The 24,343-nt window shown below is 39.4% G+C and overlaps 2 protein-coding genes across 3 annotated transcripts in view; both read right to left on the bottom strand.

Annotated features, from left to right (window-relative positions):
• The window catches only part of kdm5bb (lysine demethylase 5Bb), a 24,477-nt gene extending 24,383 nt beyond the window's left edge, over positions 1–94 (bottom strand). The window contains exon 1 of one of the 2 annotated variants that reach the window (XM_080898529.1): positions 1–94. This exon is cut by the window's left edge and continues 282 nt beyond it. The gene's annotated coding sequence lies outside the window, so the exon portion shown is untranslated. The other variant, XM_080898528.1, reaches the window with a different exon arrangement.
• Positions 95–6,958: 6,864 nt separating this feature from the next.
• Positions 6,959–20,341, bottom strand: tuba5 (tubulin alpha 5). The gene is made up of 5 exons (XM_080899250.1): positions 20,105–20,341; positions 18,190–18,415; positions 16,123–16,271; positions 9,611–10,291; positions 6,959–7,418 (listed from the first exon to the last, which is right to left on the bottom strand). The coding sequence occupies exons 1-5, from the start codon at positions 20,105–20,107 to the stop codon at positions 7,128–7,130; spliced, it is 1,350 nt and encodes a 449-aa protein (XP_080755376.1). The 5' UTR covers positions 20,108–20,341; the 3' UTR covers positions 6,959–7,127.
• Positions 20,342–24,343: the final 4,002 nt, after the last annotated feature.

Below are 24,343 nucleotides of genomic sequence, written 5' to 3'. Positions count from 1 at the left end.
AACATGAGAGGAGGCAGCTTACACACACACATACACACACTCAAATACACACATAACCTACACACTCTTCCACTTACACACACACACACACACACATCCACTCACAGTGAGGAGAATGTTCCAAGGCAGTGAGCAGTGAGCACTTCCGCTCGAAAAACTAGACACCACGCAGCTCTTATCTATGCATGTGTAAATTCTCTGTTTCTGCGGTTAAATCGACGTATTAATCAGTAACTACTGAAGGAATACAGTTTACAGCGTGTCCTGTAATGTGATATCTTAAATTACGCAGGACTTTACAGACAGAAATCATAGTTTTATTTATTTATTTTTTTCATATCCTCATGTTTTGTAACTGTACCCTGGAACAGGATATACTCCACTTTAACGTGGGGCTGATTCGAAATTAGGCCACTTGGAAATTTCGTTTTAATTCAGTTTTCACAACACAACACTCTCTTTTTTTAGCGTAAGACAAGACCCTACAATATCAGAAACACAACCCCAACAATCAAAGTATCCCCTAAGAGCAAGCACTTGGCAACTGTGGGGAGGAAGAACTCTCTTTTTAACAGAAAAAGATCCCCAGAAGACTGTCCTTAGCCAAGGGCAACATCTGCCATGACTGTTTGTGGTATGAGGGTAAAGAGAAGACAAAAAAGAGGATAACAGAGCATGCTGCAATAATTAAAAATAAAAAATAAAAAATCAATAAAGTTCACACCAATCCTACAATTCTTGCCACTCACAAACAACAGATAAGGACTCATGTTAAATTTCACATACATAAAGGTGCATATCAATGCAACAGCATCGGCAAATTCTTTAAGCTGCTGGCCCTGTCAACACTAACAGAAAACAGGGGGAAAAAACTATATATTACTTATAACACCATAAGAAAGGGATCATTGAGGATCACCTGATCTAGACCAAACTATAAGGTTCATCAGAAAGAAATGTTTTAAGATTATTCTTAAAAGTAGAAAGGCTGTCTTTCTCTTGAACCCAAAATTGGAGCTCTGTTGGACTAATCTGGTAATAATATTTCAGAATTTATATTTAATGTGAAGGATTTTAAATTAAATTCAAAATTTTACAAAAAGCCAGTGAAGAGAAGCTATACGGGAGAACTATGTAGATACGAAGTGTATGCCACCTTGTGAAAAAGATAATTAATTAAATAGTAACGACTATATAACTAGATGGGGATTCACAGTGTAGGTATATGAAAATGTTTAATTCATTTCTAGAAAAAGGAAGTAACTAACTTCAGTATTTTGTAAGTGTGATGTGTTTTAGGCTTACTTACTTACTTCACAGATGACGTGTTTGTACTGCGCTAAAAACCAGAGGTACTGTCTTATTAATTATTTAATTACTTGCAGATCAAATTACAATATAATCATCAAATAAAGTGACATACATGCATTCATAGAATGAGTAAAAACTAATGATTTAACTCATTTAAGGAGCTTGGAAAGAAGCCCAGTCACCTTCTTTCCAGTCTTCTTAGACCACCATGACCTCGATGACTGAGAACTACACAGACAATGATTCAACTCCTAACCATCAATAAAAACACGTTCCTTTGTCATTGTGGCATTTGAATATCTTTAATTCCTCTTTTGAATGTTTTCTCACTAATTATGTAAAAAGAAATTTCAGAAACAAATTTCAGAAAAATTTGCATTACCTTTTGCCTTTTAATTAAAACATGTTACACAATTTCAAATGCAAATTCAATCATTTTCATAGCTTATTCAGTATAATGAAAGTTTCTTGTCATGTAAAGCTTTAAGCTTGCCATATTTTGATATCTACACTTTTACCTTATAGCTACGAACACACATTTTACTCGCCTAATTCTACATAGTTTCGTTTTATTTATAAATACAGAACCAGGTTGAGGGAGGGGCAGCCAGTTTAACACAGGACAAAAGAAACTTTGGAGGACTGGACCCCGCCCACATGATGGCGTAATGGCCTACTGCCGGAATGGCCAACACGTGGCCCAGGGACCACAAACTGTTCACCAAAGGCACCAATTTGGCAGTGAAATCTATATTTAGGTAAATAAAGTGTTTTCTATTCCTTGTGCAATATCAGTATTATGCAGGTGAAAACAGATGAAGCAGGCTGTGTAAATCATAAAGGTGTAAAAACACTGTTGTAATCAAGAGTAGGGTTTTGTAAATAAATAACTCAGAAGACGTTTTGTTCCATGATGGGGTAAGATATTTGGCACTAAAACATGAAATAAATACATAATCTATCCCGGTCAGCCAAAAGTTAAGGTTAAAAGTATTTCTCAATACAGCTGAGACATCTCAGGCTGCACGTCATGTGCATTGTACATGGATTGGTCATTAAACAAGACAAATATATGTTTTAATTGGACTCCTTAATTCTGAAAAGCTTATGTTTTTGCCACTACTGAGTCAAACCTCTCAGTGTTCACAAGAAATAACACCATCTGATTTCTGTGGATTTCTCCAAAGGCAGTTTAAGTATAAGCTTTTAAGGTCAATATTTCACAATTGTTTGCAACTAATATCTGTTTAAAATGGACATTATTATGTCATGGTCTTGTCTGACCCAACTTAATTTAAATGACTTTGGATGCCTCTAGCTGGCAGCCACCATGCATCTGCTCCACAGGCTCAAAATCCTAGCTAACGCCAAAAAGTGAAACGACTCTTTACTTTTTCTACTTCAGCGTCAGCCTGTAACAGCTGGCAGCGAATTGCGGGTAATATCAAACGAATTTCATGCTTCCAATTATAATAAAAACACAATATAATGAAGTTGTGCGTTAAACGCCTTTCTTCTTTACTGAGTGACTTATGTTTATGCTTGCGCGGAGGGATACGTGCAGGTGACACTTTTAACGGCTGCCCGGACTCGTTGTTTAAATAGACACTGAGCGCAGTTTGGTTAGATGTATCTCATAAAACATCTGCTTCTTTCTTTCTTTCTTTCTTTCTTTTTGTTTTTGCCATGAATAGTAGTTATTATCAGTTAACTTCCACACAAAGTGGAGTAAACAGTTAAATAAATAAAGAAAATGCAATATATATTTTGTTTTACCAAACAATAGTAAAACTTGCCCCAGTTTTTCTGTGGATTTAGGCTGTCTCATAATCCCAAACTGACTCCATGATGTTGGGATCACTGCTCTGTGGGGACCAGTGCCATCTGTGGCTCTTTGTCTTTCAGTTTACTGATTATTCATCCTGGATCTGGCTGTGTGCATTGAAGTAATGGCAGCTTTAATTTTGCCCACCTCACTTACTGTACTGTTTGTCAGATAAGAATCTAAACATCCAAGAGTGCATTTGCACAGCACTGTGTGTACTAATCAGAGGCAGCTGCTGTAATAAACTGGCTAACAGCTGTTACCTTACACTTAACCCTAACACTTCCTAAGAAGATGAAACTGCTATTTTAATAGAGGAAACTGGTGGTTTTCATACTTTAGGCCAGGGGTGTCCAAACCTTTTGTCCAATAGTGCCATATTTATTCATGGGGATATCACCCAGGGGCCAATAATCTTTCTCAATCGTTTTTTTCTTTTTGAGGTGTAAACATGTTTTTTTTTAAAAAACAAAAAAAAAAAAAAACAACCAGGCATTTTCATTAACACAAGAATAATGGTGACAAAATAAAACTACTTTTGATTCACATATGGACGGTAAAATAACACAAAGGTCAAGCTGTCTGAAATACATGAAACTTCAGTGAAGCTGCTGAATATCAGTGTCTCATGTTAATTGTAATCGATACGTACTTTTCTGTTGTTGTGTGAGTGTATAAAAGTGTTATACACCGATTGGTTGCATCTCATGGTGCTGACAACATGAGGTAAACAAAGAAATTGCACTTTATTAATTCTGTTTGTGGCGGGCCATAAATAATGCATTTGAGGTAGGCACTGGATTTTGGACATGTCTGCTCTAGGCATTTGAGTTTAACAACAAGTCAAAAAAGGGAGCTTGCAGGATATGAGAAATAGTGATATTTTTACTGAGCACATCTGAAGGGAGATTAAAAAACAGTTTGCACATGGAAACAAAACAAGCAACAACACTGAGACCAGTGTACACAGGCTATAGTTGCCTGTTAACCCTATTTATGTGAAAATAGAGTATATTTGATTAACATAAAAACAAACACTTATTAACATGAACCAGGCCACCCGTAACCCACTTAGGGGGGTTAGATGTTAGATTAATGCTAAATTGAAACTGCATGTATGAAATTCACTTAAAATAACTTAAAACGTGCTCGTGAGGAATGGCTGAGCAGTAAATACAAAAGATGTAGTGGCATCTTTTTATTTCCCTTTTTCCTGATTAGTGCAGCGTGGTTATGTAAACCCAGCGTGGGGCAGGGATATCTCAGGGGCAGGGATAGCTCAGTAGGTAAAGTGGTCGCCCCATGATCGGAAGGTCGGCGGTTCGAATCCACTTAACGGCTACCCTGAGGTACCCCTGAGCAAGGTACCGTCCCTACACACTGCTCCCCGGGCGCCTGCTTAGTGGGCTGCCCACTGCTTCACTGAGTGAATGGGTCAAATGCAGAGAAAAACAAGTAATTTCCCCATGGGGATCAATAAAGTATCCATTATTATTATTATTAAAGAAAACGTAAAGCTAATAAAAATCAAAATAACTGTAAATCTCAAACTTAAAAGGATCTGAAACAAAATAACTGAGGAAACACCTCTGCATCCGATTACATCCTATTTCAGTTGATTCCTTAGAAGTACAGCTGCTGTGGCCTACTTACCAACATCACCTGATACAGTGAATCTGGAGGGGAGCTGCAGGTCCAGCCTGCGCTCACGGTAACCCGTTCCAAACCAGAGAATGCCATTTAATTACTAAATTGGCTTACAGCAGTGTTTACATGATTGTTCAGAGATAATTATAATAAGCAAAGAGTGGAGAAACATATCTGAAGAGAAACCTCACAGAATATCTTTCCGTCCTCCGTAACAAACCTGACACATTTTCACAGGAACCAGACCAATAAAGACTCCAGATGAGGTCCAAAAGGACCCAGGACCTGTCAAAGCAGAGACTGGTTTGGGTCCAAAGCAAAGGAAATTCATTTTTAATTTGTAACAAAGCTAGGTTACAGTTACTGGGTGTGAAATGTGGAATTGCATTCATTGCATTCTTTTAAATGTCCACCAGGAGGTGATATCTTTGGCTGCAAAAAGCTTTCCAGTCCTATGGAAGTCTATGGGAAAATTGGGACAGGATCAGAAAGGAATACATCAGAGGGAAAGCTCAGGCCGAGCAGTTTGGAGACAAAGTTTGGGAAGCAAGGCTTGGACATGTGCAGAGGAGGGATAGTGGATTTATGAATATGAAGCTACCAGGCAGGAAAACCATGGAGAAGATTCACAGATGTAGTGAAGGAGAACAAGAAGAGGTGTGACGGAGGATGATACTGTTGCAGATCAGTTTAGCAGCTGAAAGAAGAAGCTTCCCTGATACATCTGACTTTACTGTCTTGTCTTTGTTTTACTTCCTGTTCTGAAATCTTGTTTCTGCCCATAGAAACTTTAACTAAGAAATCAGATTATCCATTCTAGTGTTTAACACTGAAAATTGTCCAAGATTCGAGCACTTTCACAATTGAAAGCTGTTCCACCTCCCGCCTTTGTCATGACACTGTGAGAGTGTTTTAACAGAAATGTAGACAAGAATTTAGTCGTCAACACCTGTGGAGCAACTCATGGCATCACTGCATGGGCCACCTATGTATTTATTTTCAATGGGAATTATTATACAGTTTCTCCTGTTCTGTTATCCTGTTACAATGGTGAATGCCTGTATTAACACGGCTGAAGTTTGGAATAATGATGTCATTGTATAAATAACTGTATTCAAGCTTCACACTGCTGTAAACACTATTTTGTAAAAAAAAAAGTTTCTGTTTTTGGCTCTCCATGATATCCCTGAGAGGCAATAGTTCTAATATGGTCATGTAAGCACACATCTTCCCTTCAAAGCTGCTATTTAACAAGGATCCGCACATCAATTAAATTCAATTTTACTTATATAGCACCAAATTACAACAGATGCCCCAGAGCACTTAATGATGTAATGAAAACACAAGAAAGTAGTTGCTTTTAAGGGATACAGCAGGGAGCCAAAAAGTTTTAAATAAGGATTATTTTGGTCTGTGAACAATACAAAGCTATTCTAGCAGATAAAAATAAAAATATGTTGATAGAATTGAGCATAACACTCGGTGAAAACTCAAGCAAGACATACTGGAGATGAGGGTGACATGTCCTAGTGATCTTCAGTCATATTTTTGTATGCTGTATAGTTTCTGGAACACCACAACACCTTGTTGACCATTTTGCTGCATGTTGCTCTGCACGGTGTTTGACTGGCTGCTATTCGCAGTCAAACGACACATCTCAGGAGGACATGCAGCCAAACGAGAGGAAGCTGTTATTTTTAGTGGGTGGTGAAGCGGTTAGCAAAGGTGCTTCAAAGCAAGAAGGTTCTGGGTTCAAACCTGGGGGACGGCTGAGTTTGGTTGCGTATGCATGTTCTATCTGTGCCTGCGTGGGTTTCCTCTCGGTACTCCTGCTTCCTCCAACAGTCTAAAGACTTGCACATCAGGTGAATTGGTGATTTTAAATTTGAGTGTGGTTGTCCTGTGTGTAATACAATTCCCACCTAAAGGCAGCTAGGATAAGTCCCAGCGTACATAGAAGAAAATGAGTGAAATAGTAACCTGCTATTTGATTAATAGGCTCTTCTTATTAGTCATAGGTAACGTTTGACACCAGTGGCTTGCATGAAGTGTAGATGCAGACAGGAAATATGAGCAGGAGGGGGGTGGAAAGGCTTGCATCAAAGACCCCTTGGCCTGATTTGTAAGGGGGTCACATGTGGTTATCTGGCACCATCTTAGACCACCGAGTCTCTGACAAGTTTCACACAGAATATGCAAAGACAAAATTTATTCAGAGCACAATTCAAATACAACTTAGCTCACATAAAAATGGCATTACAAGAAAGGCACTGAGAAATGCATCGCTTTGGTTATTTAGGATTAAATAACAGCTTTGCTGTCACAGATTTAGGCCTTACAAATTTCAGTATTCTTCGTCGTTTTCAGAGTCGGGGTTCATTCGGCCCAACTCCTCGTAATCTTTCTCCAAACAAGCCAGGTCCTCTCTGGCCTCTGCAAACTCTCCCTCCTCCATGCCCTCACCCACGTACCAGTGGACGAATGCACGCTTGGCGTACATCAGGTCAAATTTGTGGTCAAGACGAGACCAGGCTTCTGCAATAGCAGTGGTGTTGCTCAGCATGCATACAGCCCTCTGGACCTTGGCCAGGTCTCCACCAGGAACTGCAGTTGGAGGCTGGTAATTAATGCCGACCTGTAAAGACAAAGTTAAAAGTCAGAAACATGACGTATTTTAAACACAACCCAGCAACTACTAAATATGTTTTCCCTGACCGACTGGCAAATGGCTGCAGGAAGTTGCAGTTATGATTGATTTCAGCAGTCAGCCATTTTTGGCATGAAAGATACCGACTTGTCTGCAAACAGTCACCAACTAATCATCAAACGGTAGTGAAAACTGAAAAAGTGAGATGCAAACCAGAAATGGAGAATGTTCACCTGTAATGTAAAAAGACGTGTTTTACTTGCTACACATGTTCTCTAGTGATGCCTGATTTCATGGGGTCAGTGACTGATTTCTTGGCCTGTGTGACTACTGATTACATCTGACATCATTAGCCATTTCTAGGTTTAAATGCTCCTTCGCAGACACTGAGGAACCACTTAGGGTTAAAACAGTCAAAATTCTCTACCCTGTTCTTTCGGGTGTTAAAGATTAACATCCAGGCAGCCATGGAAAGTGGATTTATGAGGCTTAGTCGAATAGTTTACACATTTGCCTAACAGTTAAATTCTGGGAGGAGACACAAATCCTGTTAGTTGAAGGGAACCAAACATAAAAATCTGCCAGATTATGGCACTTGCTATGGTGAATAAGGCAGTAGTGGGAAGTAGCTCTGAGGAGTTTGCAGAGGTGGTAGGTACCATAGTACAAATACTTCTTTACTGTGCTTAAGTACAATTTTCAGTTTTCTGTTTTTTACTTGAGTATTTATTTTTCACACAACTTTGTACTTTTTCTCCGTACATTTTAAGACCAATAACTGTACTTTCCACTCTTTACATTTTCAAAACAGGCTTCTCATTTTTGGTTTAAGACATTTGAGGGGAGTTATTATTTCACATCTAGCCTTTAAACATCAGACCTGTTTGAGCAGTAACAGTAAAAATGAAAGGCAATCCTAATGGTCTATCAATCACTGGGGGTTATTGCATACAAAAAGATGAAAGGTACATAACTTATAGCGCCATAGCCATTTTAAGCAGCTGTACCTAACTTCATTTATAGGTAAGAACTGTTCAGTGGTATTTGATAAACTGGAAAGCTAAAGCTTACATGCAAGTCCTCATTGGATAACTTCACATCATGTACATAGTGGATCTACACACGATGTGAAGTTATGTGTTTTTTTCATGTGGAACGCCCTGCAAAAAAAACTAAGGTAGACTAACTATGTTAAAGGTTGCATTAAAACACTCAGCAATTTAATGCAGAATAAACAGGTTTGCTTGCCTCACTGTAATGAACTCACAGTAAACCAGTGTGTTGGACTGGTGTATAATGACTGTGGTGTTCATGAACTTTGCTAATGGAGCATCTTTCATGAACAGAGTTAGGAAACATTAAGTATAGTAGAGATGAATTTGGATTTAACCTGATGATGCTTAGATTCATTCACTGAATTGCACATTAATATCAACTGTTTACCATCTAGTACAAATACAGCATAAAAAGTATACTGTCTGTATACTAGACAGCATACTGTTTATCCTGTCTAGTATACAGACAATATAAACAGTATACTGTCAAGGCAGTATGTCATGATAGCCTGTGAAACATCCGCTTACATCTTGTTGAATTCAGCTGTGTAAATCCACAAAGAGCAGTAAACCTCAGAGTAGCAGAGCAGGTCAGCTGATCACAGCTTGTACATATAGACAACCTATTGGAGCTCACAATAGAAATCATTATGAGTTGTGTTTCTTTTCGTCATGCTAATCCACAGGATGGAATGGAAGGAAGAACACACTGAAAACCTCAGTCAAGAGCACCTCTGAGGTGATCCATCCACAATGCTACGTTAGTTGTTAACATGTTGCTGTGCAGTTTGGATTACTCTGTATGAAAAAGCTCTAAAACTAAGGTTAATGTCCACATGGCCATCTTAGCTTTTTCTGATGACTTTATGTGTTCAATTACTGATTTCTGGTCACATTAAATAAAATATGATGTCCATTTTGTAAATTATGGACATCATTGAGGTCAGAATTGAGGACTCTTCAGGGTATGTTCACTGGCCGGTCAATTTCTAATTAAGATCAACCCCTTGCTCGCCATTTCCTGTTTTCAAACACCAAGATGTTAATGTGACATTGTTCAGCTTGAGGTTTCAAAACAGAACTTCATATCATCCATCTTTTGTAATGTCTCTGATGGCTACTAACCTTGAAGCCAGTGGGGCACCAATCAACAAACTGAATGGAGCGCCGGGTCTTGATATTTGCAATGGCAGCGTTCACATCCTTTGGGATGACATCGCCTCGGTACAGCATGCAGCACGCCATGTACTTGCCGTTACGAGGATCACACTTGACCATCTGGTTGGTCGGTTCAAAGCAAGCACTGGTAATTTCAGACACGGTCAGCTGCTCGTGGTACGCCTTCTCAGCAGAGATGATTGGTGAGTAAGTAACCAGAGGGAAGTGAATACGAGGAAATGGGACCAGGTTGGTCTGGAACTCCATCAGATCCACATTGAGGGCGCCATCAAAACGAAGGGAGGCTGTGATTGAGGAGACAATCTGACCAATCAGTCTGTTGAGGTTGATGTAACCAGGACTCTCAATGTCTATATTACGATGACAGATGTCGTAGATGGCCTCATTATCAACCATGAAGGCACAGTCGGAGTGCTCCAGGGTGGTGTGGGTGGTCAGGATGGCATTGTAGGGCTCCACCACTGCCGTGGACACTTTAGGAGCTGGGTAGATGGCAAACTCCAACTTGGATTTCTTGCCGTAATCGAGCGAAAGACGCTCCATTAGCAAAGAGGTGAAGCCAGAGCCGGTACCACCTCCAAAGCTGTGAAAGACGAGGAAACCCTGCAGGCCGGTGCACTGGTCGGTCTGACGAGACACAAGAGTTTTCAGTATTAAAGCAGCTAAAGCCAAATTTCATACAGTTTATCAAACAGGTAAGTAACCTTATTGATAGGGTGTTTCTTTCTGAAATTGTAGAGCCTTTTACTTTACATAATAAAGTATCTTGAGGTGACTGTATAAATAAAACTAAATTGAATTTTCATCATTTCTTTTTCACAACTGGTTCCATTTTTCCATTTCTTACAGGTTTCAGTTGTACCAAACCACGTGTGTATCAGTCTTGAGGACACCACAAGCCACTTTGCAGCATCTGCAGTTTTGATTATAGCAGCACAAGCAGAAGAAACAGCAGCCACGGCCTCCTGATGGAAATCACTATCAACCACCAAAACCAACTGCTTCCTACACGCACATGCCAGTTTCTGTTGAAGTTAAAATAAATTTTTAGCTTCTAGCTATCATTTGGAAACAGTTGCTATTGTGGGAGTTTATCTCCCTTAACAGACCAATCAGCATGCATTAGCTGATTTTATACGGGGCCAAACAGCTTCACTATAAGAAAAACTTGTGGTAACTAAACAACTTTAAAAAACTTTAAAGAAAAACAACTTTTTTAAAAAAAATTTAATGTGTTTATTGCCTAGAAGAAGGTATAAATGGTTCTTTAGTCATTTGCTCCTCTTCTTTCAGGGCTATTTCATGAGTGCCTGTAGACAGTTTCTGTACAATGGGATTAAAAGGCGGAGGAGAAAGTTCCCCCAAATCTCCTCTAGTTGTAGTTCATGTGGGAAAAGTTCTAGGGGTATTGATCCAAGATGGCGCCGGTGCGTGTGGCTTGCCGTCTATCACTGCCAGTGTTATGTTTGTTTGTTTTGATTTTATTGACTATTGTAATAAATGCCAACTCTCTCTTGGTGTATGATCGCCTAACCCTACTGGATCTCCGACCTTCTGTCAAAGGCTGGGCAAAGTGGAACCAAGCTGAACATAAAACTTTGCCCCCGCTAATATCGGAGATCCCGGCTCACCTGTGCCGTGTTCCAGATCCACCACTCCGGCAAAAGTGCCGTCGCCGGGGTCGAAGGGCTGGCTTCCTGGTGAAGCTGAAAGCTTCTTTAAGGTATTCTCTTAAGCCTTTGTCCAGAAAACAAGGAGTGGTGCCAAACTTCTGTTTCTCTCGGCGATCGTTGGAACCTGTCTGTGCCTGGCTGGTACCTGTCATCGGCCTAGATGGGATGTCCCGAAAACCCTGCTCTCCTCGCCCCCGCCGACGTGGTGTGAATCTGCGGAACCTGCGGCCTCTGTGTCGGGCTTCTAGGACGGCTAGCGACGGGGATCCGCTGCTTACCGCCAGGATTGGCCTGGTAAATGCTAGGTCCCTAGCGAACAAAACGTTTATCCTGAAGGATTTTTTCACATCCCGAGGACTGGATTTTCTTTGTGTGTGCGAGACGTGGCTGAGCGCCGGTGAGTGCAGCATCTTCTCGGATCTTCTACCCGGCGATTGCTGCTATTTTAATTCCCCACGTATGTTGGGCCGAGGAGGAGGAATAGCTACGATCTTTAAAAGTCATTTTAAATGTAAGCAGCTATCAACCCCGTCATTCACCAGCTTTGAACTGTCTGTGTTTGAGCTGGGCTGCTCTCACACAGTGTTGTGTGCGGTGGTTTACCGGCCTCCAAAATACAATAAGGACTTTGTGAGTGACTTTGCTGACTTCTTGGCTGAATTCATGCCAAAATATGATCGTGTTCTTATTGCTGGGGATTTTAATATTCACGTGTGTTGTCCTGATATGCCCATGGCGAAGGGCTTTTTAAACCTTATTGATTCGTTTAATCTGGTGCAATGTGTGACAGGTCCCACACATGAACGTGGACACACGCTTGATCTTGTTTTATCTCATGGTTTTTCTGTTTTTAACATAGAGATTTGTGATGCTGTGTTTTCTGACCACAGTCCTGTGATGTTTGAAGTTCCTCTTGCCTGTGCCTCAGTTAAAACTCGCGCTGCTGCTCAGCGCTGTCGTGTTTTTAACTCCTCCACTGCTGAACACTTTTCAACAGTCTTTGACCAGATCTGTAAGATCCCGGATTTTTTATGCAGCCAGACTGAGGAACTGAGCTCATGGTTTTATTCTACCTGTCGGACTGCTTTGGACACTGTGGCTCCATTAAAATCCAGACTGCCTAAAACTAAATCTGAGCCCTGGCTGAACGACTTGACCCGAGCTGTCAGACGCGACTGCCGTTGAGCTGAGCGCAAGTGGAAAAAGGACAAACTACAAGTGTCATTCCAGATGCTGAAGGACTGTTGGCGTCGATATCAAAGAACTGTAAAAGATGCCAAAAGAAAACACTTATCTGACATTATTTTGTCAAACTGCCACAACCCACGTGTTTTATTTAATACTATTAACTCTGTTCTTAATGCACCATATACTGACTGTATTGAGCCCTCATCAGAAGCCTGTGAAAATTTTTTTACACTTTTTTATCGAGAAGGTCTCCTCCACAAGGGCTCAAATCTCTCCTCATGCTCACGACCTCTCAGTCTCTGTTTCCTGCTCTGCTGTCTTTGACAGGTTTGAGCCTGTGACTCTATCCTTTTTAAAGGAGACTGTTGGTCATCTTAAGCCTGCAGGGTCTCCAAATGATGCTGTCCCTCCTCGACTTTTAAAAGAGGTGTTACCTACAGTTGGTCCTTTGGTGCTTGAGCTGGTAAACCATAGTCTGATGTCAGGTGTTGTCCCTAAAGATTTTAAACATGCAGTAGGTCAAACCCCTGATTAAAAAACCTGCTCTTGATCCTATGGTTCTTGCAAATTACAGGCCTATCTCCAAACTACCTTTTCTTTCCAAAATTCTTGAAAAGGTAGTTTACAGCCAAATAATGGCCTTCCTGGAAAAGCAAAATGTTTTAGAGGTTTTCCAATCTGGTTTTAAACCCTTTCATAGCACTGAATCAGCCCTTTTAAAAGTTTTTAATGACATATTTTTAGCGACTGATGCTGGGGACTGTGTTGTTCTTGTGCTTTTAGATTTGACAGCTGCGTTTGATACCGTGGATCATGCCATTTTATTCTCTCGTTTGGAGCACTGGGTGGGCATTAGGGGCACAGCACTGGAGTGGTTCAGGTCCTACTTGACGGGGCGAACTTTTTGTGTCAGCCTTGGTGACTATGCGTCGTCCTCCGCTCCCCTCTTGTGTGGTGTCCCACAGGGCTCAGTTCTAGGCCCCCTCCTCTTCTCTTTATATCTGCTTCCTCTTGGTTCTGTACTGAGAAAGCACGGCATTGCTTTCCACTTTTATGCTGATGACTGTCAGATCTATGTCCCTCTAAAGAAAAAAGGCAGATACCTTACACAGCCATTACTTCAGTGTCTCGATGACATTAAGGCTTGGATGTCTGTTAACTTTTTAAAATTCAATGATTAAAAAGACAGAGGTGATGGTTTTTGGCAGCCCCACTGAGACCCCCAATGTGTATGTAGATTCCCTGGCACAGTATGTTAAGCCAACTGTCACAAACCTGGGGGTCAAAGTGGACTGTGATCTAAAGTTTGATAATCAAATTAAGGCCGTGGTAAAATCTAGCTTCTTTCACCTCAGGCAGCTGGCAAAAATAAAGCCAATTCTTTCACGGCAGCACTTTGAGACAGTGATCCACGCCTTTGTTAGCACTCGGCTGGATTACTGTAATGCACTTTATATAGGGGTCAGTGCATTATATATTAGTCATCTACAGAGGGTGCAAAATGCCGCAGCTCGTCTTTTAACTGGCACTCGAAAGTTTGAGCACATTTCCCCTGTTTTAGCTTCACTTCACTGGCTGCCCATTTCTTTTAGGATTCATTTTAAAATTCTTTTATTTACTTTTAAAGCTCTCCATGGCCTAGCTCCATCTTATCTCTCTGAGCTGCTACAGCCTTATACACCCACCCGCTCTCTCAGGTCAGCTGATCAGCTGCTCCTGAAGATACCCAGGACTGGGCGTAAACTTAGAGGAGATCGTGCTTTTGCTGTAGCAGCTCCCAAACGGTGGAACGAGCTTCCTTTAGAGATTAGACAGACCACTTCTTTATCTGTTTTTAAGTCACTCTTGAAAACCCACCTCTTTACCTTGGCCTTTGACACCACGTGAGATGTTGGTTTTTTATTTTTATTTTAGTTGTTTTTAGGTGATTCGATGCTGTTTTATCTTGTTTTTGCTTTAACATAGGGCTGTTTTAATTTTATGTCTTATGTGTTTTATTTATTTAATTTGCTGTTTTTTGTTATTCTATTGTTTTAACTTATTTTCTGTACAGCACTTTGTTCCTGTGCTGGGTATTTTAAAGTGCTTTATAAATAAAATTGGATTGGATTGGAAAAGTAGCTCAGATACTGTTAATGAGCACTGAAGCAAGCCACCAGTCTGGTTATCTTGCAATATTTTCTTTTATTGCATTTCACTTTGATGCCTGAGTTTTTAAATTTCTTGGAATCTGCCAGTGTTAAGTCTTGATGCATGCTCAATCATCCAGGTAAGTAAATCTCCAAAAGTTGACTCTGTTCATCTGGACGTAGCGTTTTGTGGGAGAAACGTTTCATCACTCATCCAAGTGACTTCTTCAGTCTCAGCTGACTGCAGATTTCCCCAATCTTATAAACAGTACATTTGCATAATGACTGAAACCAGCCCATTGAAGGAACAAAGGGCTGGGAGGTCAGTTCCTTAATCTTAACTATGCAAATTCTCATGACCACTGATCAAAGCCCACTGATCAATGGCCTCTCCAGGATGTTCTGGACAGGGAGTCAAGGAGGCCATTTATGTGAAAAGGGAAAGACCATCTCTGAATCGAGGAGGGGGCCTAAGGGTACATCTTTCGCCATCTTACAATGCTGTGATTGCAGCCATTCACCAAATCTCTGTGAATGGTACTGATGGCCATTGATCAGTGGGCTTTGATCAGTGAGCTTTGGTCAGTTGTCTGTCGTTGGCTGCTTTCAGGTAGAAAGTGTACCAACCTGAAAATGATTAATAATAAACAAGTCTAAAATAAAATATTAACTGACTTTTTTTCATATTATGCTCATTTGCCTTATTCCTGTAACTTAATTTAGCATCACTCACATATCCGTCTGTTCAATATGTATCAAAACCCACCAACCTGTTAGCTTGCTATAGCCTAAAGGCTGAAAGTTTTATTACTGTAGTAAAACCAGTTCTTCTAAATTCTGCTAATTATTATTTTATACCGGTGCAAACAGGTTTTATGGGGTTGTGCCAAAGTTGGTGCAGCAGTTTCTTAAACACAAGCTACAACAAGCTATGCTGTGAGGTTAAGATGAGCAGGGAGGCGGGCCTGGGGTAACTGACGCCAGTAGCATTGGTATACTAGAGTTACCATCTCCTCATCTGATTCAAACCTAGAAAGGAAGCAGGATATTCCTTTAAGTGTCACGTCAATTATGATGCTTCTCCTTATTCCATGTCATGTATTTGCTCTAACAATAGGAATACAGCTGCTGTTTGACAGGAGTCACCTTAAAGCGAGAAGAGCTTAAATGGTTTGTTTCTGAAAAGGCAACAGCACAAGATGAACAAGGGTTATTTTAAACTGTGAGTCTAGTAACACAGATAAACTATATAAAAAACCAACAACCAAAAAATCCAAAACGTTTTAAACTACAGTCACTAAACCTCAAAAAAAAAAAAAAAATGAATAACTAGAGAGAAAAAAAGAAAACTTAAATAAAAGGTCCAAATAATAAAAAGGGTTTAATAATAAAACTATTATAAGAGCACCATTACCCCTACTGATAAAGAAAATAGCAGAGCTTCTCTTTCATCTCTTTCATTACTAACCATTTTACGGATGCGCTCCATGACTCCATCAATGATTTCTTTCCCGACAGTGTAATGACCTCGAGCGTAGTTGTTGGCTGCATCTTCTTTTCCAGAGATCAGCTGCTCAGGGTGGAAGAGCTCCCTGTACTTTCCGACCCTCACTTCATCTGAAAGGAAAGATCTCATTCAGACCCGACTCATCTCCCCTTTAGGTCATGATCCTGGTTCTTAGCCCCTGAATTTTGAAGGGGTTCTTTTCTTTTACTTTGAATTGTTATTTAGCACTGTGTTTGGTCCATAGATTTATTATTAGATTTGAGTTTCACATTTTTGCTCAAGTGTGTTGATTAGCATTCTTTGGGTGTAGTCCCTTGTTTCCTAGCGTGCTGGTGTCTTATCTCAGTGTTCACCTGGTTTACTCTCCCCACTTCATTATCCTTGATTAAGTTCACCTGTTCCTTGTTACCGAGCTGTTTCTTCTCCCCTCATTAGCCCTCAGTGTATAAAAGCATGTGTATAAATAACCCCGCCTTTTGGTTCAAACTACACAATCCTGCATTCCTCAAAGTTTTCTTTTCATTGTTTTGTTTGTATTTTGTTTTTTCTTATTTTGGTTGTGAACTGCTTTTTAGGGGTTTTTATCTTAATAAACAACTCACTCTTTTTTTTGTCTGGCGTTTGCTTGCACACTCCTCACCTTTTAACACATCAATATGGTAATCCCATCATTTTACTATATTTTACCAGTCAAGATCTAATCTAATGCAGTGAGGATGCAGGTGATAAAATGTAGACTTTACTCAAACGTGATACAGCGTGGAGCCATGAAGTTGACAAAATGTAGCAAGAGATAACCTGACAGGTCAAAAATATCAAATTATATTTTAACTTCACATATGAAGGTGCTTGCTTAAACTTTTAATCACATAAATAAATAAATAAATCTATAATATTTTACCAATCTGAAATAGGGAATACAGGACATTTCAGTTATTTATTATATTATAAAGTTGTCAAGTATGTTTCTGATTTGTGTAATCCACAAACTATATGTAAAAAATGGATATGGCTACTATAGTGTTTTTTTTTTTTTTTTTTTAAATGCTTCAACATTGGGATTTATTCCATTATACTGGGTTTGTGGAGTCTGGGGTTCATTGCTGTAGGGAGCCAAGGCTGGTTAGCAAGTTGAAATTATAAACTTTGCGTTCAGCACACAAACAAAAAGATCTGGAATTAGCATTGAGTAGACAAAATACTAGAATTTCATCAATCAAAACTGAAGCACAAACTTCTTCGACAGAGCATGTCACATTATTTTCCAGATAATTCTATCAAACTGCTCCAGCAATCACCAACAACACAAATACAACAAAGAGGTCCTGTTCAGTGGCTCAACAGATGAGTTGAGGCCTAGCAGGCAGGCATATCCACCACTGTACTGACTGCAGGAAGGGAGAAACTATCCCTACAGGCAAAATCTGTTCTTTATTCCTTTTCTTTTTTGGTTGTAAAATGCGCTTTTAAATGATATAAAGTTCTCTGTGGATTGACTCACCTCAAGTGGCCATTAGAGGAGCTGCAGCTTTTGACACTTGTGTTCATTTTTCAGCCCCAGAGGCTGCTGCTTGGGCTGGCTGTAGTGAAGGTCTGCTCCTTAACTATGTTACTTTTCATTATTTATCGACAGGTCATGTGGTTTTTTTGCAGAACCTTAGAGAAACTAAATTTGTGAAAGAAATATTTAATTTTAAGACCGTTCAGTGAAGGCTTAGTAAGCAGTTATATCAAATGAAACAATAAAAGTCTGGAAAAAGGTTGAGACATAATGGAAGAAAATGTTCTTTCCCTGCTCAAACCCACTGAATATTACCTTCCACATCCAGCTGTTTACATAATATCCATTCAATAAAAGGTGAAGGACTCACGACTGCACTTGTTGCCTGGATACCAGTCTTAACTGCCCATGGCTCATGTGGATTGAAATGCGTAACACTTGATACTTATGACCACAGATAATTGGACCCCAAATGATAATTAAAAAAATAAGGAGGGTAAAAAAAGCACATAATCAAAGCTGCTCACCAACCACAGTGGGCTCCAGGTCCACGTATATCGCTCGTGGAACGTGACGCCCAGAGCTCCCAGTGTTGAAGAAAGTGTTGAAAGGATCTTCTCGAGAGTTTGCTTCAGCTGGAGAGTCCAGGAAGACGCCATCAGGCCCAACACCATGCTCCAGGCAGAAGAGCTCCCAGCAGGCATTTCCCATCTGGACACCTGCTTGGCCCACATGGATAGAGATGCACTCCCTCTGCACAGAAGATCAAGTTGGAAGCTTATCATAGACACAAAGTATAAATCAGCACAGTCACCAACTGGAAACATCATTCAGATTCACAAAAAAGGATCTTTAGAAGACAAGTTAACTATAAAACTGTACTTTTTTTGCCATGCTGGATGCATATTTGAAGTCAGACTCATTTCAGATAAAGGTGCTCAGCACAGTAGCAGACAATGAAAGTTTTCTTTTTTCTTTTTTTTTCTTTTTTTTACCAGAGAAACTTAATTAGGGTGTTTTTCTGCATAGAGGAATTTCTGGCAACACCCAAAGAGATTTTGTTCAGAGCCAAAGGAAAATTACTGGAAACTTTTTTAAAAACATTTTTGCTTAAATTTTACTCGAGTGGAATAAAAGGTTTATAAAATAATAAATGTATTGATGACAAAGCCCAAAATACCAAGAAAATGCATTCAAATCTCTCACATAGGTAAAAACAGACTTGTTTCCTTTACTGTTGTGAAACCACAGATTTAAACTGGGAGCCAAACAGAAAAGGTCCTCAGTATTTAAATTTAATTATCACTGAATTAAAAAAGAAAAGAAAAGAAAAAAGTTTTACTTTGGAGAAAAATGCTTTAATCACATTTGATGTGATTTTTGTTTGTTTATTTTTCTTTATTTTGGAGGATTTATAAAAATGCAGGCAGAATGTTCAAGTGTCCATAAATCAAAATATGACAATGATTATTTGATGAGTTGCTTAAACTTGATTCTTCAAAATATAAAGAAATGCTAAAAGAAGTCGAGTTACTCTAATTCAGACACATAAACTGAAGATGTAAAATCCTAACTTAAGCTAAAAAGAAACACCTGTAAGAAAAGAAAAACATTAATGAAGAGATACTATGTAAGTATATAAAAATAAATGAAATTGCTCAATTTTAAATTATGCTGAAAGTAAAATATGTAAAATAATCCACTTATTTAAAAATCAAATAATATTTAAAGTAATTAGATTTCATAATTTGGCTTAGAATTTTACTTTCGCACTGCAGTTAAGAGCTCAGAGCACAAACATCTCCTAATACACTCTCTTTTGTGCTGTGTCTGTGCCCTTTGTCTGTCTATTGTTAGGTGTAAACAATACTGAAAAACAGGCCACACTCATTTCAACACTTCACTGGTGCATCTTCCAAAATCTTCCAGTCGTGTTTCAGCATGTTGAAAATTTCAGCTCGTTTTACCCAGAGGCAGAACATCCCCTTAGATGGTTTTTCACTGTTGAGTGACAGTTTTTAAGTTATAGGGAGACAATAGAGAACATGAATGCTAAAACATGCGCAGCAAATCTTAAATATGAACCAATAAATAGGCTACAAACTGCAGATTAAACCACCTAATAGGAAGAACAAAAGAAAACTGGAAGATCATGAGCAAAATTATGACACATCCAGGTCCAAGCACTCAATGTAGGTTTGAATTAAAAAGGGAAAAAAGGTCCCTTTTTTCGAGAAACATTAAAAATATACCAAAGTGTATTTACTTGCACTTTCTTCAGGGTATAGGCCCTTAAAATATGATTAAAGAATAATGTGAGCAACAGAACTAATTTATTCAGTGCAGACTGCGTGTGCAGAGCGGAGGTCATTGAGGAAAAAGTGATTTTTATGTATTAAAAACCAAACATTAAAGTTTCTAGATTTCCAGAGATTCCCTTACCATGTTGCTTCAGACGATTTTAAAAGCAACTTCTGTTGTGGAGTATCTGAAGTTTAGCGTCTGTCAGTGAGGCTCTGGACAGACACAGACTGCGTAATTCCTCTGCCGCGTCCCGGGACGAGTAACGTGTCTCCACCAGCACAGCTCGGTTCTGTCCCGCGTGCTGCTCGCCGCTCTTTATACATGTAGACGACTCTCAGTTGGGTCTGTCTGAAGGTGCTGATTCAGGGCTTTGGGAGGAGGGAGAAGACTGATGTACGGAGGGAGGGATGAAAGCTTTCCTCCCCCATTAAGCCAGTTCTGCCTCAAAATGTTGTTTTAGACACTTTTCTGGCTTGTTGTTACTTGTATGCATTAGAAGAAACGGCATTAGGACAGAAAATCAGACACACTTGTCATCTTTGACAAGTTTGTTCACATTTTCCCTCTTGGTAGAGCAAAACCTGACTACAAACAACTCTCCGTTTTATAAAGTTATACAATTTTCTTTTGTTTTCAGCTCTTTGGCTCCTTTGTTTAGCAGAATGAAAAAAAGGAATAGACATTAAAGTGTACTTTCAAATTCTACTGAAGGAAAACAGTGATCAAAAATATAATGCATGCATAATAATGCATGTGTTGGCTACATTATAAAACTGTTGGGTTGTTACATTTTCTGGAGTCAAGGAGCAGCTATTTAACCCCTTTAAAGGGTCAGATGATAAATATGAGTAGTCTAAAGATTGGTTTAGAGAAAAGAACATACAGGTCTGTCAATCATTTTCCCCTTTTGACCTGAAAACAAACATTTAAAACAATTTAAGAGGGAAAAATCTTTTTGGTTATACTGCTGAATTTAACCTGGTAAACCTTCAGTAAGTAGTAGCCACCTGCTGATAAACAAATACACTTGGTTTACTGACCATCAGCAGGTGCGAGTACCACCATAAAAGCAGAAGGCTGGCGGTTTACTGGTCGGGAGCATTCAGGTGTGGGTTAACACAATGTCAAAGAAGAGAGACACAAGCAATGATCTGAAAAAAAGAAACTGTTGCTACACATCAATCTGGAAAGTTTTCACGGTCATTTCTGAACAGTTTGAAGTGAATCAGATTATTCATAACTGGAAAATGAGACAGTTGCCAGAGTGGACATCCCAGGAAGTTTAACTGTAACTGTAACAAACATGGCTTGTTTAGAAGGATTGTGAAGAGAAATGCAGAAGTTTAGCAAAATTCTTGTTTAAAAAAAACATAGCTTGGTGACCTGTGTGTATTTTCAGTGATTTGAACAAAGCTTTCAGACTTTTCAACCATTAATATCTATGCACGCTTACAGATTTACACACACTGTTTGGGATACGCAAACAAAATCTCTGCACAGATCGAAATACACACATGTTGTTTAAGATACACAAGCATACGGTTTCGCTACAATAATGGCCTGAAAAAGGCTGTTCGTCTAAAAGGAACATGGCAGCACAGCTTGCAAAGGTATTTTCGAGCAAAACAAGTCTTCTGGAAAAACGTCCTCTGGACATATGAGACGAAAGTGGAGATGTTTGGCCATAATGCACAATGACACATTTGGCAAAAACCCAACACAGCATATCAGCACAAACATCTCGTACCAACTGTCAGCACAAAAGTGGAGGGGTGACGATTTCAGGCTTGTTGTGCAGCCACGGGACACCTTGAAATCACTGAGTTGAGCATTAACTCTTCTGTATACCAAAGTAGTCAAGAATAAAATTCGAGGCTATCTGTCCACATAGTTAAAAGTTGTATTGAAATTGTTTGCAACAAGACAATCATCCCAAGCACATGAGCAAAACTACAACAGAATATCTTAAAAAAGGAAAAGAAACCTCAAAGCAAACTTCAAACTGAAATGCTGTGGTGGGACCATAAGAGAGCCGTGCATAAACAAATACCTGCAAACCTCAATGAACTGAAACAATTTTGTAAAGAAGGGTGGGACAAAATTCCTCCACAACGATGTGAAAGACTGATAAGGTCATACAGAAAACAATTACTTTAAGTTATTCCTGCTAAAGGTGGTTCTACTAGCTTCTGAGTCATGGAGTGTACTTTTCTAAGAATTGCACAGAACCCTGTGAAAAATGTATTTTTCACATAATCGTACATGAGTCAATTCAATATGGAGGAGTTAAAGAATGCTAAATTTTGCCTCTGAAAACATGAGAATCCCAAGAAACATAATTTTTCTGCACTGTCTGTGACATAAAATATTTAGTATTTTGCATACATGAAGAACCTTAAGAATATCAGCATGTATTGCAAAAATATTAAACTTGAAAACATATTTGATTTATTACTCAGGTTTGCATTTACATACATTTTCTGTTGAAGATCTCTACAAGAGAGTATCTTTCTCGCATTTGTGCCATGAAATCTAATATTTCTCTTTTATTAAAAAACCTGTTGGAATGATCCTGTGTCATCATTTGCTGGTTTTGAAAGGCAGTCTTTCACCAGTATCCGATTGCTCTGTTTAGCATTCATCAAATCAAAGCTTCAGATATCTGTCAGATAGCATTTCCTTTCTGGAATAAAGGTACTTAGTGGTGGGAAAAGCACCCATTGTTAGAGATATTACCAGAATTACATTTGGTGAATGCGAGTCTGAAACTCCCCCAAAGGGAGACTGTCTTAATTAGTTTTAGTTCTTAATTGTCTTAATTATTAGCTTGACATTTCCACTTTGTAACTTTTTAACTCCACAATTTTTCTTTTTTAATGTATTATTTGACATTTTTAGTTAAAATGATCAATAATTAACAGTAAAATGCTGTTATTGTGTTCATGCTAGGCTAGGCTTATTTATTTATTTATTACCAGACTTTTACTTGCACACATAGTTGCAGTGTATAACAAAAAGTCACACATTATATTCTAGAGCAATAACTACTGTATAATATCAAAGCCTGGGTGAACAGGGGTGCCGAAGGAGCTGCAGCAGCCCCTGGCTGATTGTAGAGGACCTGCAAGTCCCCAGATACAGCTGGGTCGTGTTTAATTGAATTGTGTCAGTTATTTATTTTTAATTTGTAATTCAGTCCCACCATGGACATTAGTCTATTATTAATCATTAGTCAGTGATGCAATGCTGTCACAGGCCAGAAGGCCAGTATTTGGGAATGGACTCAAAAGCAGTTTGAAGTAGGCCCACACTGTAGGTGGTGTTGGGACCTGTCCATTAAAGAACGGATTATGGTCTTACTGGAGGAAGTGAGGAGACCAGTATCAACGTCCAAAGCTATGTGGGACCAGGGTTTGTGAGATGTGGCTAGGGGTTGGTGCAAACCTGAGGGTTAAAGGGAGTTATTCTTCCTGCATGCACAGATGGAACATGCTGCTACATAATCTTTAACATACTTTTCTAGAGTGAGAAAGGAAGGCACGAGATGAAGCTTACCTTGGGGCCCGCATTTGGGGGCTCCAGAATTGGAGGAGTCAACTATAAACTGTTTCTTCATGTTGAGGTTAACCAGGGCAGATGCAGAGGTGAACAGCTGCTTTAATTTTTTGAAGGCTGACTTGGCTTCTGGGGACCAAACTAAAGGAGTCTTGGTGGAGGTGAGTGAGTGTTGCGGATACCTGTAGTTCCGCATTAAGAATCGTTAAAAGTTGTCAAACCCAAGGAATCGTTGCAGGTGTTTCCAAAACGTGGGAGTGGGCCATTTGCTCACTCCCTGGATCTTTACTGGATACGTCTTCACCTGCCCCCCTACGAAAATGTAGCCGAGAAAAGTGACAGAGGGAGAGTGGTATTTGAATTTCTCCGACTTGACATCGATTTTCCAAGAGGTGTTGCAGGACACTCCAGACATGAACCTGGTGCTCCTCTAGAGATTTGGAAAAAAATCTGAATTTCATCTAAATACACAAAAACAAAGATGTTCAAACAGCACATCATTCACTAGTACCTGAAACACTGTGGGCACATTGGTGAGACCAAATGGCATGATTAAATACTCAAAGTGTCCCATGGGTTATTCTGTTTCTGTAATCATGGGTAACCAGGGATCAGAGGGGTGCCTGGAGAGGCAAGTAAGTGGAAGGTTTAACTGTTTGGACAATTTAATGTCAATTGTGTTTTGTTCTGCTCCAGTTGATAAGCACGTGAAGAGAATGAGTAAATTGGTTAAAAACTGAATGAAACTGCAAGTAACAAACAGGGTTTAGAATTTTTCAAGGAGTTGCCCAACCGTATCTCTGAAACTACCAGAATCTTTTG

This window comes from Rhamphochromis sp. 'chilingali' (assembly GCF_963969265.1).
Source record: "Rhamphochromis sp. 'chilingali' genome assembly, chromosome: 12".
NCBI classification, from domain to species: domain Eukaryota; kingdom Metazoa; phylum Chordata; class Actinopteri; order Cichliformes; family Cichlidae; genus Rhamphochromis; species Rhamphochromis sp. 'chilingali'.
This window is presented reverse-complemented; position numbering and strand designations above follow the sequence as displayed.